At 52.7% G+C, this 17,052-nt stretch overlaps 1 protein-coding gene across 4 annotated transcripts in view; it reads right to left on the bottom strand.

The window, feature by feature from the left end:
* Positions 1 to 17,052, bottom strand: part of ILF3 (interleukin enhancer binding factor 3) — a 38,467-nt gene that overhangs the window by 18,749 nt on the left and 2,666 nt on the right. For all 4 annotated transcript variants that reach the window (XM_033083778.1, XM_033083777.1, XM_033083780.1 and 1 more), the window contains exons 2-11: positions 16,477 to 16,573; positions 16,167 to 16,393; positions 13,543 to 13,723; positions 12,913 to 13,060; positions 11,530 to 11,621; positions 10,129 to 10,224; positions 4,854 to 4,965; positions 2,951 to 3,048; positions 935 to 1,046; positions 742 to 852 (exon numbers count right to left, since the gene is read on the bottom strand). In XM_033083778.1, coding sequence (XP_032939669.1) covers positions 742 to 852; positions 935 to 1,046; positions 2,951 to 3,048; positions 4,854 to 4,965; positions 10,129 to 10,224; positions 11,530 to 11,621; positions 12,913 to 13,060; positions 13,543 to 13,723; positions 16,167 to 16,393; positions 16,477 to 16,479 — 1,180 coding nt within the window. In that variant the 5' untranslated portion in view covers positions 16,480 to 16,573. The remainder of the gene's footprint in view (positions 1 to 741; positions 853 to 934; positions 1,047 to 2,950; positions 3,049 to 4,853; positions 4,966 to 10,128; positions 10,225 to 11,529; positions 11,622 to 12,912; positions 13,061 to 13,542; positions 13,724 to 16,166; positions 16,394 to 16,476; positions 16,574 to 17,052) is intronic.

Raw genomic sequence — 17,052 nt, 5'->3', positions numbered from 1 at the left:
GATCTCCCAGTCCAGATCTCCCAGTCCAGATCTCCCAGTTCAGATCTCCCAGTTCCCAGATCTCCCAGCTCAGATCTCCCAGTTCAGATCTCCCAGTTCAGAACTCCCAGTTCAGATCTCCCAGTTCAGATCTCCCAGTTCCCAGATCTCCCAGTTCTGATCTCCCAGTTCAGATCTCCCAGTTCAGATCCCCCAGTTCAGATCTCCCAGTTCCCAGATCTCCCAGTTCAGATCTCCCAGTTCAGATCTCCCAGTTCAGATCTCCCAGTTCAGATCTCCCAGCTCACAGATCTCCCAGTTCAGATCTCCCAGTCCAGATCTCTCAGTTCAGATCTCCCAGTTTAGATCTCCCAGTTCAGATCTCCCAGTTCAGATCTCCCAGTTCAGATCTCCCAGTCCAGATCTCCCAGTTCAGATCTCCCAGTTCCCAGATCTCCCAGTTCACAGATCTCCCAGTTTAGATCTCCCAGTTCAGATCTCCCAGTTCAGATCTCCCAGTTCAGATCTCCCAGTTCACAAATCTCCCAGCTCACAGAACTCCCAGCTCAGATCTCCCAGTTCAGATCTCCCAGTTTAGATCTCCCAGTTCACAAATCTCCCAGCTCAGATCTCCCAGTCCAGATCTCCCAGTTCAGATCTCCCAGTTCCCAAACCTCCCAGTTTAACCCTGAACCCCCTCCCCAGTTCCCCACCCCTCCCCTGAGCCCCCCAGGCCGTACCTACCTCGGCATAACTCAATACCTTTTTTCTGAATCTTCTTTTTCTTTTTGCTGGGGGATTTCTCCTCGCCGTCCTCCTCCATGGGTCTCTTCATGGGGGTCACGGCGTACGTGGTGCTGGGTGGGATCTGAACTGCAGGGCGAGCACAGACCCTAAATCCCTCATTTTCCACCCAAAAATCCTCAGAGAGAGGCTGTTCCCTCCCAGTACATACCAGTATAATCCACTGGGTTCTCGTTCTTTGGTTTCTTGGGCATTTTGGAGGGCAGGGGGTCCATGCCCAGCACCTTGTGGAGCTGGCCGAAGGCGGCGAGGCGGAGGGCGTGCTGGGGACAGGACTGGGGGTCACTGGGAGCTGCTGGACACTGCCCCCAGCCCCCCACGCTGACCCCTCCTCACCCAAGGGGGGCACTGGGAGCTGCTGGACACTGCCCCCAGCCCCCCACGCTGACCCCTCCTCACCCAAGGGGGGCACTGGGAACAGCTCCCTGCTCAACACCTCAATCTGTGCTCTGGGGGGGAACTGGGCGGGGATGTGGGTGGTGTGGGAGAGTGACCACAGAGCTGAGTGACCACAGTGCTGAGTGACCACGGTGCTGTGTGACCGAGTGACCACAGAGCTGAGGGGTCACAGAGCTGAGGGACTGAGTGACCACAGAGCTGAGGGACTGAGTGACCACAGAGCTGAGTGACCACGGTGCTGTGTGACTGAGTGACCACAGAGCTGAGGGGTCACAGAGCTGAGGGACTGAGTGACCACAGAGCTGAGTGACCAAGTGACCACAGCGCTGAGGGATCACAGAGCTGAGTGACCACAGAGCCGAGTGACTGAGTGACCACAGCACTGAGGGACCAAGTGACCACAGCGCTGAGTGACCACAGAGCTGAGTGACCACAGAGCCGAGTGACTGAGTGACCACAGCACTGAGGGACCAAGTGACCACAGCACTGAGTGACCACAGAGCTGAGTGACCATGGCGCTGAGGGACCACAGCACCGTGAGATTGCGGTGCTGAGTGACCACAGCACTGAGGGACCAAGTGACCACAGTACTGAGTGACCACAGCGCTGAGTGACCACAGAGCTGAGGGACAGTGGCACTGAGGGACCATGGCACTGAGTGACCACAGAGCTGAGTGACCACAGCACTGAGGGACCAAGTGACCACGGTGCTGAGGGACCAAGTGACCATAGCACTGAGTGACCACAGCACTGAGGGATCACAGAGCTGAGTGACCACAGAGTTGAGGGATCACAGTGCTGAGGGACCATGGTGCTGAGTGACCACAGTGCTGAGGGACCGAGTGACCACAGAGCTGAGGGACCGAGTGACCACAGAGCTGAGTGACCACAGCACTGAGGGATCACAGAGCTGAGTGACCACAGAGTTGAGGGATCACAGCACTGAGGGACCAAGTGACCATAGCACTGAGTGACCACAGCACTGAGGGACCACAGCACTGAGGGACCACAGTGCTGAGTGACCACAGAGCTGAGTGACCACAGAGCTGAGGGATCACAGCACTGAGTGACTACAGAGCTCAGTGACCACAGCACTGAGGGACCAAGTGACCACAGCACTGAGGGACCACGGTGCTGAGTGACCACAGTGCTCAGGGACCATGGCACTGAGTGACCACAGCGCTGAGAGACCACAGCACTGAGGGACCAAGTGACCACAGCACTGAGGGACCAAGTGACCACAGTACTGAGGGACTACGGTGCTGAGTGACCGAGTGACCATAGCACTGAGTGACCACAGCACTGAGGGACTGAATGACCACAGCACTGAGTAACCACAGCACTGAGTAACCACAGCACTGAGTGACCACAGCACTGAATGACCACGGTGCTCAGTGACCACGGCACTGAGTGACCACAGCACTGAGTGACCCCAGCACCGTGCCACCACAGCCCTGAGTGACCCCAGCACTGAATGACCACAGTGCTGAGTGACCATGGCACTGAGTGACCCCAGCACCGTGCTACCACAGCACCGTGCCACCACAGCACTGAATGACCATGGTGGTGAGTGACCACAGCCCTGAGTGACCCCAGCACTGAATGACCATGGCACTGAGTGACCACAGCCCTGAGTGACCATGGCACTGAGTGACCCCAGCACCGTGCCACCGCAGCACCGTGGCCACGGCTCCGGTCTAAGTGGCCGAGGGAGCCGGGAGCGGAGCGAGCCGGGGGCGGGAGGGGCCGCAGGGAGGTCACACTATACCTGAGCACTCTGTGTGATATCTTCCCTTTGTTGTCTGTCTAGATGCCCAATAGCATCAGTGGCTTCTTTTTCACAAGGGTCATAAATACCAGAACCATCTGAAGGCAGGAAACAAGGAAGATATGCAGAGAATTATGCCGGGTCTGGACCCTGAACTCCCTGGGGCAGCTCCGGGGCGCGGGTTGGGGTCTGTGGGGATTTTGGGGATTTTGGGGTCTGTGGGGACTTTGGGGTCTGTGGGGACTTTGGGGTCTGTGGGGATTTTGGGGTCTGTGGGGATTTTGGGGGTCTGTGGGGATGGGGCTGCCCCAGAGCCAAACCCCGCTGGGGCCTCTCTGTGGGGCTGGGGTGGGGGGCGAGGGGCTCCCGACCGCCGGCACCGCCCGCGCTCCTCCCGGCTCCGCTCACCTGGCCTGAGCGCACCTGGCCTGAGGGGCTCACCTGGCCAGGACTCAGCTGGTCAGAGCTCACCTGGCCTGAGCTCACCTGGCCGGGGCTCAGCTGGTCAGGGCTCAGCTGGCCTGAGCTCACCTGGCTGGAGCTCACCTGGCCTGAGGAGCTCACCTGGCCGGGGCTCATCTGGACAGAGCTCACCTGGCCAGAGCTCACCTGGCCTGAGCTCACCTGGTCAAGGCTCACCTGACCAGAGCTCAGCTGGTCAGAGCTCACCTGGCCTGAGCTCACCTGGTCAAGGCTCACCTGGCCGGGGCTCAGCTGGTCAGAGCTCACCTGGCCTGAGCTCACCTGGCCAGAGCTCACCTGGCTGGGGCTCAGCTGGCCTGAGGAGCTCGCCTGGCCAAGACTCAGCTGGTCAGAGCTCACCTGGTCTGAGCTCACCTGGCCTGAGGAGCTCACCTGGCTTGAGCTTCCCTGTCTAGAGCTGACCTGGCCAGAGCTCACCTGGCCTGAGGAGCTCACCTGGCCTGAGGAGCTCACCTGGCTGGAGCTCACCTGGCCAGAGCTCACCTGGCCAGAGCTCACATGGCCAGAGCTCACCTGGCTGGGGTTCAGCTGGTCAGAGCTCACCTGGCCTGAGGGGCTCACCTGGCCGGGGCTCAGCTGGCCAAGGCTCACCTGGCCTGAGAAGCTCCCCTGCCTAGAGCTGACCTGGCCAGAGCTCACCTGCCCCAGCTCACCTGGCCAGAGCTCACCTGGCCGGGGCTCAGCTGGCCTGAGGAGCTCACCTGGCCTGAGCTCACCTGGCTGGGGTTCAGCTGGTCAGAGCTCACCTGGCCTGAGGGGCTCACCTGGCCAGGGCTTAGCTGGCCTGAGGAGTTCACCTGGCCTGAGCTCACCCAGCTGGAGCTCACCTGGCTGGAGTTCACCTGGCCAGAGCTCACCTACCCCAGCTCACCTGGCCTGAGCTCACCCAGCCTGAGCTCACCTGATCAGAGTTCACCTGGCCAGAGGAGCTCACCTGGCCCAGCTCACCTGCCCCAGCTCCCCTGTCTGGAGCTCACCTGGCCTGTGGAGCTCACCTGGCCCAGCTCACCTGCCCCAGCTCCCCTGTCTGGAGCTCACCTGGCCTGTGGAGCTCACCTGGCCCAGCTCACCTGCCCCAGCTCCCTTGTCTGGAGCTCACCTGTCTGGAGCTCATTTGTCTGGAGCTCACCTGGCCAGAGGAGCTCACCCAGCCTGAGCTGACCAGCCCCAGCTGACCTGTCCCATCTCACCTGTCCCCAGCTCACCTGTCCCATCTCACCTGTCCCATCTCACCTGTCCCCAGCTCACCTGTCCCATCTCACCTGTCCCCAGCTGACCCGTCCCATCTCACCTGTCCCCAGTTGACCTGTCCCATCTCACCTGTCCCATCTCACCTGTCCCATCTCACCTGTCCCCAGCTCACCTGTCCCATCTCACCAGCCCCAGCTGACCTGTCCCATCTCACCTGTCCCCAGCTCACCTGGCATGACGATGCCCGAGGCCAGGCACTCGAGCACGCGCCGCAGCGCCTCGCCCGCGCCCATGGGCCGGTTCGCCGTCCCGATGGATTTCTCACACAGCAGCTCCAGGGGCTGCAAGGGAACCGCGCCCGTCAGGGGGGGACGGGGACACAGGGGGACCCAAGGGGACAGGGATGGGGACAGGGATCCAGGAACAGGGAACCCTGGGATCTGGGACAGGGATCCAGGAACAGGGAACAGACACAGGGACAGGGACAGGGAAAGGGATCCAGGGGACAGGGACAGAGATCCAGGAGAAATGGAACCCTGGGAATGGGATCTGGGACAGGGAAGAGGATGGGGACAGGGATCCAGGGGACAGGGACAGGAGGACAAGGACAGGGATGGGGACAGGGATCCAGGGGAAATGGAACCCTGGGAATGGGATCTGGGACAGGGATCCAGGGGACAGGGATCCAGGAGAAATGGAACCCTGGGATCTGGGACAGGGATCCAGGGGACAGGGATCCAGGGGAAATGGAACCCTGGGAACGATCTGGGACAGGGATCCAGGGGATGGGGAAAGGGATCCAGGGGAAATGAAACCCTGGAAAGGATCTGGGACTGGGATCCAGGGGAAATGGAACCCTGGGAAGGATCTGGGACAGGGATCCAGGGGACAGGGATGGGGACAGGGACAGGATGGGGATGGGGACAGGGATCCAGGGGAAATGGAACCCTGGGAAGGATCTGGGACAGGGATCCAGGGGACAGGGACAGAGATCCAGGGGAAATGGAACCCTGGGAAGGAATCTGGGACAGGGATCCAGGGGAAATGGAACCCTGGGATCTGGGACAGGGATCCAGGGGAAATGGAACCCTGGGAAGGGATCTAGGACACGGATCCAGGGGATGGGGACAGGGATCCAGGGGAAATGAAACCCTGGGAAGGATCTGGGACAGGGATCCAGGGAAAGTGGACAGAGATCCAGGAGAAATGGAACCCTGGGATCTGGGACAGGGATCCAGGGGACAGGGACAGAGATCCAGGGGAAATGGAACCCTGGGAAGGATCTGGGACAGGGATCCAGGGGACAGGAATCCAGGGAACAGGGACAGAGATCCAGGGGAAATGGAACCCTGGGATCTGGGACAGCGATCCAGGGGACAGGGACAGAGATCCAGGGGAAATGGAACCCTGGGAAGGATCTGGGACAGGGATCCAGGGGAAATGTAACCCTGGGAAGGATCTGGGACAGGGATCCAGGGGATGGGGACAGGGATCCAGGGGAAAGGGAACCCTGGGAAGGGATCTGGGACAGGGATCCAGGGGACAGGGATCCAGGGGACAGGGGGACAGGGATGGGGATGGAACAGCAACAGGGATCCAGGGGAAATGGAACCCTGGGAAGGATCTGGGACAGGGATCCAGGGGATGGGGACAGGGATCCAGGGGAAATGTAACCCTGGGAATGGATCTGGGACAGGGATCCAGGGGAAATGAAACCCTGGGAAGGATCTGGGACAGGGATCCAGAGGATGGGGACAGGGATCCAGGAGAAATGGAATCCTGGGATCTGGGACAGGGATCCCACAGCGGGATCCCTGAGAGGAAATGGAACTCTGGAAAGGAGCATGAGAGAGGGATCTGGGAGAAAGGCCCAAAAAAGTGATCCCAGTAAAGGGACACCTGGGAATGGGATCCTGGGAATGGGATCAGGGAGAGGAATCCCAGACAGGGAATCTGGGAGAGGGATCTGGGACAAGGGACCCAGAAAATGGATCCTGGCAAAGGGACACCCCAGGAATGGGATCGTGGAATGGGATCTGGGAGAGAGATTCCACAGAGGGAATCTGGGAAAGGGATCTGGGAGAAGGGACCCAAAAAAAGTGATCCTGGTAAAGGGACACCTGGAATGGGATCCTGGGAGAAGGATCCACTCTGGGCAAAAGGATCCTGGAATGGGATCCTGGCAAAGGGACATCCCAGGAATGGAATCCTGGGATTGGGATCCTGGAATGGGATCCAGGGAAGAGATCCAGGGAAAGGATCCTGGAAGGACTCCAGGAATGTGATCCTGGGATGGGATCCTGGAAGGAATCCAGGAATGGGATCCTGGAATGGGATCCAGGAATGGGATCCTGGAATGGGATCCAGGAGTGGGATCCTGGAATGGGATCCAGGAGTGGGATCCTGGAGTGGGATCCTGGAATGGACACATCTGGGAGCAGCATCCAGATCCCACAGGAGGAGCCAGGCTGTGGAAATCACGAAGGGATAAAGGTTTGGTAACAGCAGGGCTTGGATCTGCTGGGGGTTTGGTAATCAATAAAACACACTGATGGAATCTGGTGAGGGTTTGGTAATCAATAAAACACACTGATGGGATCTGCTGAGGGTTTGGTAATCAATCAATAAAACACACTGATGGGATCTGCTGAGGGTTTGGTAATCAATAAAACACACTGATGGGATCTGCTGAGGGTTTGGTAATCAATAAAACACACTGATGGGATCTGCTGAGGGTTTGGTAATCAATAAAACACACTGATGGGATCTGCTGAGGGTTTGGTAATCAATAAAACACACTGATGGGATCTGCTGAGGGTTTGGTAATCAATAAAGAGCTGATTATGGGATTGATGAGGGTTTGGTAATTAATAAAACAAGCTACTGATGGAATTTGATGATGGTTTGGTAATTAATAAAACACTAATGATGGGGTTTGGTAATTAATAACAAGCTGATGATCAGACTTGATGAGGGTTTGGTAATTAATAACAAGGTGATCAGTTTTGATGAGGGTTTGGTAATTAATAAAACAAGTTGATGATCAGATTTGATGAGGGTTTGGTAATTAATAAAACAAGTTGACAATCAGATTTGATGAGGGTTTGGTAATTAATAACAAGCTGATCATGGGATTTGATGAGGGCTTGGTAATTAATAACAAGCTGATGATCAGATTTGATGAGGGTTTGGTAATTAATAAAACAAGTTGATGATCAGATTTGATGAAGGTTTGGTAATTAATAACAAGCTGATAATGATCAGATTTGATGAAGGTTTGGTAATTAATAACAAGCTAATAATCAGAATTGATGAAGGTTTGGTAATCAATAAAACACTGATTATCAGATTTGATGAGAGTTTGGTAATTAATAACAAGATGATAATGGGATTGATGAAGGTTTGATAATTAATAACAAGCTGATAATGATCAGATCTGATGAAGGTTTGGTAATTAATAACAAGGTGATGATCAGACTTGATGAAGGTTTGGTAATTAATAACAAGCTGATAATGGGATTGATGAAGGTTTGATAATTAATAACAAGCTGATGATCAGATTTGATGAATGTTTGGTAATTAATAACAAGCTGATAATGGGATTTGATGAGGGTTTGGTAATTAATAACAAGCTGATAATGATCAGATTTGATGAGGGTTTGGTAATTAATAACAAGGTGATGATCAGATCTGATGAAGGTTTGGTAATTAATAACAAGCTGCTGATGGGGTTTGGTAATTAATAACAAGCTGATAACGGGATTGATGAGGGTTTGGTAATTAATAACAAGCTGATAATGGGATTGATGAGGGTTTGGTAATTAATAACAAGCTGATAATGAAATTTGATGAGATAAAGCTCTCTGGTCAGTGATTAAGCCGTTTGTTAATTGATACACAAAGCTGATGAACCACCAGTAACTGATAAAAGTCAGTTGATAATGGATAAAACTCTTTGATAACAAGACTAGAAAATTAATTAAAATATTTTAAATTAATGAGATCTGGTTATCTGATGATAACATGACGTGATAATTCATAAAACAACTTGATAATGATGTGGTTGATAACTGATAAAACAGTTTGATATTGATAATGATGTGGTTTGATAACTGATAAAACAATTTCATAATGATGTGGTTTGGTAACTGATAAAACAATTTTATATCAATAATCTGGTTTGATAACTGATAAAACAATTTGATATTAATAACCTGGTTTGATAACTGATAAAACAATTTGATATTAATAATGTGGTTTGGTAACTGATAAAACAGTTTGATAATAATGATGTGGTTGATGACTGATAAAATAAATTGATAGTGATAATGATGTAGTTTGATAACTGATAAAACAATTTGATAATTATGTGGTTTGATAACTGATAAAACAGTTTGATAGTGATAATGAGTGATTCAATAATTGATAAAACAACTCCAGATGAGCTGATAACTGATAAAACAGTTTGATAATGATGTAGTTTGATAAAAGAGTTTGCTATTGATAATGACTGATTCAATAATTGATAAAACAACTCCAGGTGAGGTGAGCTGATAACTGATAAAACAGTTTGATACTGATGTAGTTTGATAACTGATAAAACAGTTTGATATTGATAATGTGGTTTGATAACTCATAAAACACTTTGCTATTGATAATGATGTAGTTTGATAACTGATAAAACAATTTGCTATTGATAATGATTAATTCAATAATTGATAAAACAGCTCCAGGTGAGCTGATAACTGATAAAACAGTTTGCTATTGATAATGACTGATTCAACAACTGATAAAACAACTCCAGGTGAGCTGATAACTGATAAAACAGTTTGATATTAATAATGAGGTTTGATAACTGATAAAACACTTTGATATTGACAACGATGTAGTTTGATAACTGATAAAACTGTTTGCTACTGATAATGATTGATTCAATAATTGATAAAACAGCTCCAGGTGAGCTGATAACTGATAAAACAGTTTGATATTGATAATGAGGTTTGATAACTGATAAAACACTTTGATGTTAATAATAATGTGGTTTGATAACTGATAAAACACTTTGCTATTGATAATGATGTAGTTTGATAACTGATAAAACAGTTTGCTACTGATAATGACTGATTCAATAATTGATAAAACAGCTCCAGGTGAGCTGATAAGTGATAAAACAATCTGCTATTGATAATAAGTGATTCAATAACTGATAAAACAGCTCCAGGTGAGCTGATAACTGATAAAACAGTTTGATACTAATAATGATTGATTCAATCAAACTCCAGGTGAGGTGAGCTGATCACTGCTAACCCACCTCAGCACCAACCTGAGCAGCTCACCGATAAAGCCGCTCAGGGTGAGTAGATAACAATCACCAATTAACAGTGACAATTAACACACAAGCCCTGACAACCACTGAACCCAGGAGCACCAGGAAGGTTGGATTGGAATCCCAGAATCCCCCAGGGCTGGGTGGGAAGGGCAGGAGGGAGTAGGGGAGGTTTTACCCATCCTCGCAGCGGCGCCCAGGTGGGGACGCGCGTGCACAGGTCGCGCAGCACGCGGATGACGATGACGCACGACTTCAGCCCGTTGGCCCTGGCCTGCAAGTGGAACCAAAACCACAGAGCGGCTTCACCGAGCGCCCGCCCGCGCCGCCGCCGCCAGGCCCGGGGCATGGCCGGAGCCTGGGCCCGGAGCGCGGAGCTCGGCCGGGCTCGGCCAAAGCGTCAGCCCGGCTCCTGGCCGAAGGCGCGGCCAAGGCCTTGGCCAAGGGGTTGGTTGGTCAAGGGGTTGGCCAAAGTCTTGGCCAAGGGGTTGGTCAAGGCCTCAGCCAAGGGGTTGGTTGGTCAAGGTCTTAGCCAAGAGGTCAGTCAAGGCCTTAGCCAAGAGGTCAGCCAAGGGGTCAGCCAAGGCCTCAGCCAAGGGGTTGGTTGGTCAAGGCCTCAGCCAAGGGGTTGGCCAAGGTCTTAGCCAAGCTCCTAGCCAAGGCGTTGGTTGGTCAAAGTCTTAGCCAAGAGATCAGTCAAGGCCTTGGCCAAGGAGTTGGTTGGTCAAGGCCTTAGCCAAGTTGTTGGCCAAGGTCTTGACTGGCCAAGGTCTTAGCCAAGAGGTTGGTCAAGGTCTCAGCCAAGGGGTTGGCCAAAGTCTTAGCCAAGTTGTTGGCCAAGGTCTTGACTGGCCAAGATCTTAGCCAAGAGGTTGGTCAAGGTCTCAGCCAAGGGGTTGGCCAAAGTCTTAGCCAAGTTGTTAGTCAAGGTCTTGACTGGCCAAGGTCTCAGCCAAGGGGTTGGTTGGCCAAGGACTTAGCCAAGGTCTTGACCAAGGGGTTGGCCAAGGTGTTGACCAAGGTTTTAGCCAAGGTGTTGACCACAGGGTTGGCCAAGGTGTTGACCAAGGTCTTAGCCAAGGGGTTGACCAAGGGGTTGGCCAAGGTGTTGGTTGGCCAAGGACTTAGCCAAGGGGTTGGCCAAGGTCTTAGCCAAGGTGTTGACCAAGGGGTTGGCCAAGGTGTTGACCAAGGTCTTAGCCAAGGTCTTGACCAAGGAGTTGGCCAAGGTGTTGGTTGGCCAAGGACTTAGCCAAGGGATTGGCCAAGGTCTCAGCCAAGGTCTTGACCAAGGGGTTGGTTGGCCAAGGACTTAGCCAAGGGGTTGCCCAAGGTCCTAGCCAAGGTCTTGGCCAAGGTGCTGACCAAGGGGACGTCACTCCTCACACAAAGCAGCAGCAGCAGCAGCTCCGTGGCTGCTCCATACCAAGGCTCCTGAGTCACTCCAGCGCCCACAGTCCGGCAACCTCCGAGCGGCCGGCGGCCGCTTCGAAACTCCAACTCCAAAATCACTCAGCCCCTTAAAAGAAGTTTACCAATGTTTCTACTTTAAAGATAAATATAAGAACAAAATGCAAACCTGGAACCACTTGGCGTGGCGCAGAGACGCCAAGGCAGCAAGGCATTTCTGCCTGTCCAGAACGTCCGGGGAGTCGGTGACTGAGAGCGTTTCTAGTCGTGGATGGAATAAGAAGACAAGGCACGGTTTGACCAAGGGGCTTCTGTCGGGCCGAGGAGGATGAGGCACCATCCTAACGGGCAGCTGAGGCTCCCAGAAAAATCCTGCTGGGATGTTTGGGAGCGGGAGGGAAGGGGTTGCGGCCTCGCCTGGATTCCCATAGAGGGATGGGCTGGGTGTGTGTTGGGAGGAGCAGGAGGAGCTCAGAAATAAATCCTGGAGGTGGATGGATGGATGGATGGATGGATGGATGGATGGCTGGGTGGAGAGGCGGCGGCGAGGCCGAAGACGGGGAAATTTGAGGGGGGTGAAAGCCCAGCTCCACCTAGAGCAGGGGCTGGGGAGGAGGAGGAGGGGAGGGCCAGGCTCGGAGAGGATCCAGGGACGCCTCGGCCCGGAAGGATGGCTGCCCCGGCCCCGGCCCGCGACAGAGAACGTCCTGTTGGTCAAAGGTCCAGCGTCCCTAAAATCGACAAACTAGAAGGCTCGGAGATCAGAGATCAACACCAGAGATCAACAATCAAGAGCACAAAGAAGTGCCCGGTTTGTGCTGCAGCAAAACTGAGGGAAGGCCTGAAGTCGCCCCAAAAACGGCTGGAGATCAGGGTTTTAGATAAGGCTAGTGCGCAGCGGGAAGCGCCGGCCCTACGGAGCCCGCGGCGACGGCGGAGCGCAGCCAGCAGCTTCCAAAGGCAATTTGGAGGAGCTAACTTTATCCAAAACTCTGCATCGCTCTGCGGAATTCTGAGCTGCGAGAGCGCCCGGCGTCCTGCTGCAACACACACCGGGGAACATCCCGGAACATCCCGGTTCATGGACATGCAACTCCTCGGACAGGAAGCCTTGGAGAAGGGTTTTTGGTTTGGTTTTGGTGGTTTGTTTTTTTTTTTTGGGTTTCTTAAATAAATCTGGTTTGTGTTTTCATGTCACTGCACTGACATGGCCAGGGACGAACCACGAGGAACACAAGATGATGAATTAGTGAACCGAAGGCCCAAGTGGAACCAAAAGAAAGGATAAAAATAATAATACTTAAGGAACAACAAAAAAAAAAGAAATTAAAAAAAAAACCAAATTAAACAGAGCAAAATCCCGTGTGGAAGGTGCTCCTCAGCTTCGCAAGCTCGCTCCGGATAAACCAACGCCGGGACGGCGGCGGGGCCGGCACAGGAAGGAATTTTGGGTTGGGTTTGGCCAGCTGAGCTGGGTTGAAGCTGAAGTTGAAGCTGAAGAGCACTTTCCTTGCTCGGTAGCCGCGGGCTGCCGGGCCTGGGCCGGCCGTACCTCCGGCCAGTTGCTTCTCCAGCTCCTCCCTGACCACGGGGGACGTCAGGTGGATGGTCAGGCTCAGAGGGGGCTCCTTGGTGTTCTTGATGACGATGGCGGCATCCGCCACCGACTGGATGATCTCGTACTTGTCCTCGGTGATGGCCTGCAGCGGTGGGGGGGACATGGGTTGGGGGGGAAGGGGGGTTTGGAAGCCACTTCCAAGCTAAAATTTTGCCTGGTTTTGTAATCTCTCTGCTCTGGAGGTAGGTTGGGAGAGATGGGGGTGTTCTTCTGGAGCAAGGAAGGTTCTAGGGAGTCCTTCCAGTATCTAAAGGAGCTCCAGGAGAGGTGGAGAGGGACTGGGATGAGGGATGGAGAGGCAGGACACACCCTGGAATTTGGGATTTGGGAAGGAATTCCTGCCTGTGAGGGCAGGGAGGGGCTGGGATGGAATTCCCAGAGGAGCTGTGGCTGCCCCTGGATCCCTGAGGGTGCTCAAGGCCAGGTTGGACAAGGTTTGGAGCAGTCCCTGCCCATGAACAGGACGAGCTCCACAGTCCCAAACCATTCCAAAAAAAAGCCACCACTTTTCCAGGTCTCATCTTTTGGCACAGAACCATCCCAGAGGGAATTTCCCCGGCTCACCGCCAGCTGCACTCCCAGGTTGTCGGCCACTTTCTCCAGGAGCTTGGCCGTGGGTTTGTCCTTGCACAGCAGGACCAGCTCCAGGTCCAGGTCCCCCTTGAGCAGGAGCCCTTTGGCCACCAGCCCCACGCGCATCACGCCCCGCAGGGTCCTCGTCAGCTGCTCCGCGGCCTTCTGATCCCTGGGGAAACAGGGATGGGGCAGGATGGTGGGATGGAGCTGAGGGAATCACCCCAGCCCCATGGTCTGACCCCTGGGGAAACAGGGATGGGGCAGGATGGAGATGGGGGAGTCACCCCAGCCCCATGGTCTGATCCCTGGGGAAACAGGGATGGGGGCAGGATGGTGGGATGGAGATGGGGGAGGCACCTCAGCCCCATGGTCTGATCCCTGGGGAAACAGGGATGGGGCAGGATGGTGGGATGGAGCTGAGGGAATCACCCCAGCCCCATGGTCTGATCCCTGGGGAAACAGGGATGGGGGCAGGATGGAGGGATGGAACTGGGGGAGCAGCCCCAGCTGATCCCTGGGCAAACAGGGATGGGGGCAGGATGGTGGGATGGAGATGGGGGAGTCACCCCAGCCCTGCCCTGGGGGACTCCAGTTTGGGAACACAATTTTTCTACCAGGATTTTTGGATCTAAAGAAGTTTTAGGGGTTGGATCACATGGAGCAGACACCCCAGCCCTTCTCTGGTTAACTCCCAGTTTGGGAACACAGCTTTGCCACCAGGATTTTTGGATCTAAGGAAATTTTAGAGGTGGGATCACACAGAACAGCCTTGGTTAACTCCCAATTTGAGAACACAACTTTTTCCACCAGGTTTTTTAGGATCTAAGGAAATTTTAGAGGTGGGACCACACAGAACAGCCACCCCAACCCTACCTTTGGGAACACAACTTTCCCACCAGTTTTTTTAGGATCTAAAGAAGTTTTAGGGGTGGAATCACAAGGAACAGCCACCTCAACCCTACCTTTGGCAACACAACTTTCCCACCAGGTTTTTTAGGATCTAAGGAAATTTTCAGAGTAGGATCACACAGAACAGCCACCCCTGGGTGACTCCCAGTTTGAGAACACAACTTTCCCACCAGGTTTTTTAGGATATAAAGAAGTTTTAGGGGTCGGATCACAAGGAACAGCCACCCCAACCCTACCTTTGGGAACACAACTTCCCCACCAGGTTTTTTGGGATCTAAGGAAATTTTAGAGGTGGGATCACACAGAACAGCCTTGGTTAACTCTCAATTTGAGAACACAACTTTTCCACCAGGTTTTTTAGGATCTAAGGAAATTTTAGAGGTGGGACCACAAGGAACAGCCAACCCAACCCTACCTTTGGGAACACAACTTTCCCACAAGGCTTTTTAGGATCTAAGGAAATTTTAAGGGTGGGATCACACAGAACAGTCACCCCAGTCCTGCCCTGGGTGACTCCCAGTTTGAGAACACAACTTTGCCACCAGTAGCCAGCAGGATTTTTGGGATCTAAAGAAATTTTAGGGGTGGGATGACATGGAGGAGCCACCCCAGCCCTGCCTTGGTTAACTCCCAGGTTGGGAACACAACTTTTCAGTAGGATTTTTGGATCTAAGGAAATTTTAGGGATGGGATCACACAGAACAGTCACCCCAACCCTGCCCTGGGTGACTCCCAGTTTGGGAACACAACTTTTCCACCAGCTTTTTAGGATCTAAGGAAATTTTAGAGGTGGGATCACACAGAACAGCCACCCCAACCCCACCTTTGAGAACACAACTTTTCCACCAGGTTTTTTGGGATCTAAGGAAATTTTAGGGGTGTGGATCACATGGAACAGCCACCCCAACCCTACCTTTGGGAACACAACTTCCCCACCAGGTTTTTTGGGATCTAAGGAAATTTTAGGGGTGGGATCACACAGAACAGCATTGGTTAACTCCCAATTTGAGAACACAACTTTGCCACCAGGTTTTTTAGGATCTAAAGAAGTTTTAGGGGTGGAATCACAAGGAACAGCCACCTCAACCCTACCTTTGGCAACACAACTTTCCCACCAGGTTTTTAGGATCTAAGGAAATTTTCAGAGTAGGATCACACAGAACAGCCACCCCTGGGTGACTCCCAGTTTGAGAACACAACTTTGCCACCAGGTTTTTTGGGATCTAAGGAAATTTTAGAGGTGGGATCACACAGAACAGCCTTGGTTAACTCCCAATTTGAGAACACAACTTTTCCACCATGTTTTTTGGGATCTAAGGAAATTTTAGGGGTGGGATCACAAGGAACAGCCTTGGTTAACTCCCAATTTGAGAACACAACTTTTCCACCAGGTTTTTTAGGATCTAAGGAAATTTTAGAGGTGGGACCACACAGAACAGCCACCCCAACCCTATCTTTGGAAACACAACTTTCCCACCAGGTTTTTTAGGATCTAAAGAAATTTTCAGAGTAGGATCACACAGAACAGTCACCCCTGGGTGACTCCCAGTTTGGGAACACAACTTTTCCACCAGGATTTTTGAATCCAAGGAAATTTTAGGGGTCAGATCACATGGAGCAGCCACCCCAACCCCACCTTTGAGAACACAACTTCCCACCACATTTTTTAGGACCTAAAGAAATTCCCAGAGCTCTCTCCTCACCCTCCCTCCTTGCTGTCGTCGTCGGGCGCCGTCTCCATGGACTCAGCCTCGGGCTGCTCCCCGCTGACCTTCTCCTGCTCGTCGATCCAGTCGGAGACGGCTTTGAGCGCGCGCTCGGTGTGGGACACCATGTTCTGCACGGCCTCCAGCTCCTCCTGCGTGGGGTACACGGCCGAGTGCTTGGCCATCACGTGCCGGTCGTCGTTCACAAAGATCCGCATCGGGCGCTGCAGGGGGGGAGGTGAAGGAAAATTTAGGGAATGTTGGGATGGGGGGTGTTCATCCCAAAAGGATTTCAACCTTCCCTTACCATTTTTGTGTTCTGCTGCCCGCCTGAAACGGTGCTGAGGTGTTTATTTGGATTTGCCCGGTCGCTGGAGGGTCGCGGCGCCGCGGCGTGCGGGGAGCTGGGAGGGACAGAGAGAGGGTGAGGTTGGAGGGAGGAACAGCAATTAGAGATTCCCAGCTCGTTAGGCTGAGCTCAGCTTTGTGCTCCCCAGGATTTATATCCCCTATGAGTGACAGAGCTTTATTCCCTTTCATTCCCAACAGGTTTTCCCCCAAAATGACCTTTCCAAAGCACACAGAGCTCCCCTCTCCACACTGGAGCACAGAGCTTTATTTTTATTCCCTTTCATTTCCAACAGATTTTTTCCCCCAAAATTATTTTCCAAAGCACACAGAGCTCCCCTCTCCACACTGGAGCACAGAGCTTTATTCCCTTTCATTCCCAACAGATTTTTCCCCAAAAATGATTTTTCCAAAGCACACAGAACTCCCCTCTCCACACTGGAGCACAGAACTTTTTCATTCCCAACAAGTTTTCCCATAAAATTATTTTTCCAAAGCACACAGAACTCCCCTCTCCACACTGGAGCACTGAGCT

The sequence above is a fragment of the Catharus ustulatus genome, chromosome 33, assembly GCF_009819885.2.
Source record: "Catharus ustulatus isolate bCatUst1 chromosome 33, bCatUst1.pri.v2, whole genome shotgun sequence".
NCBI lineage: Eukaryota > Metazoa > Chordata > Aves > Passeriformes > Turdidae > Catharus > Catharus ustulatus.
Note: the sequence above shows the minus strand (reverse complement) of the source record. Positions and strands in the feature narration are given on the sequence as shown.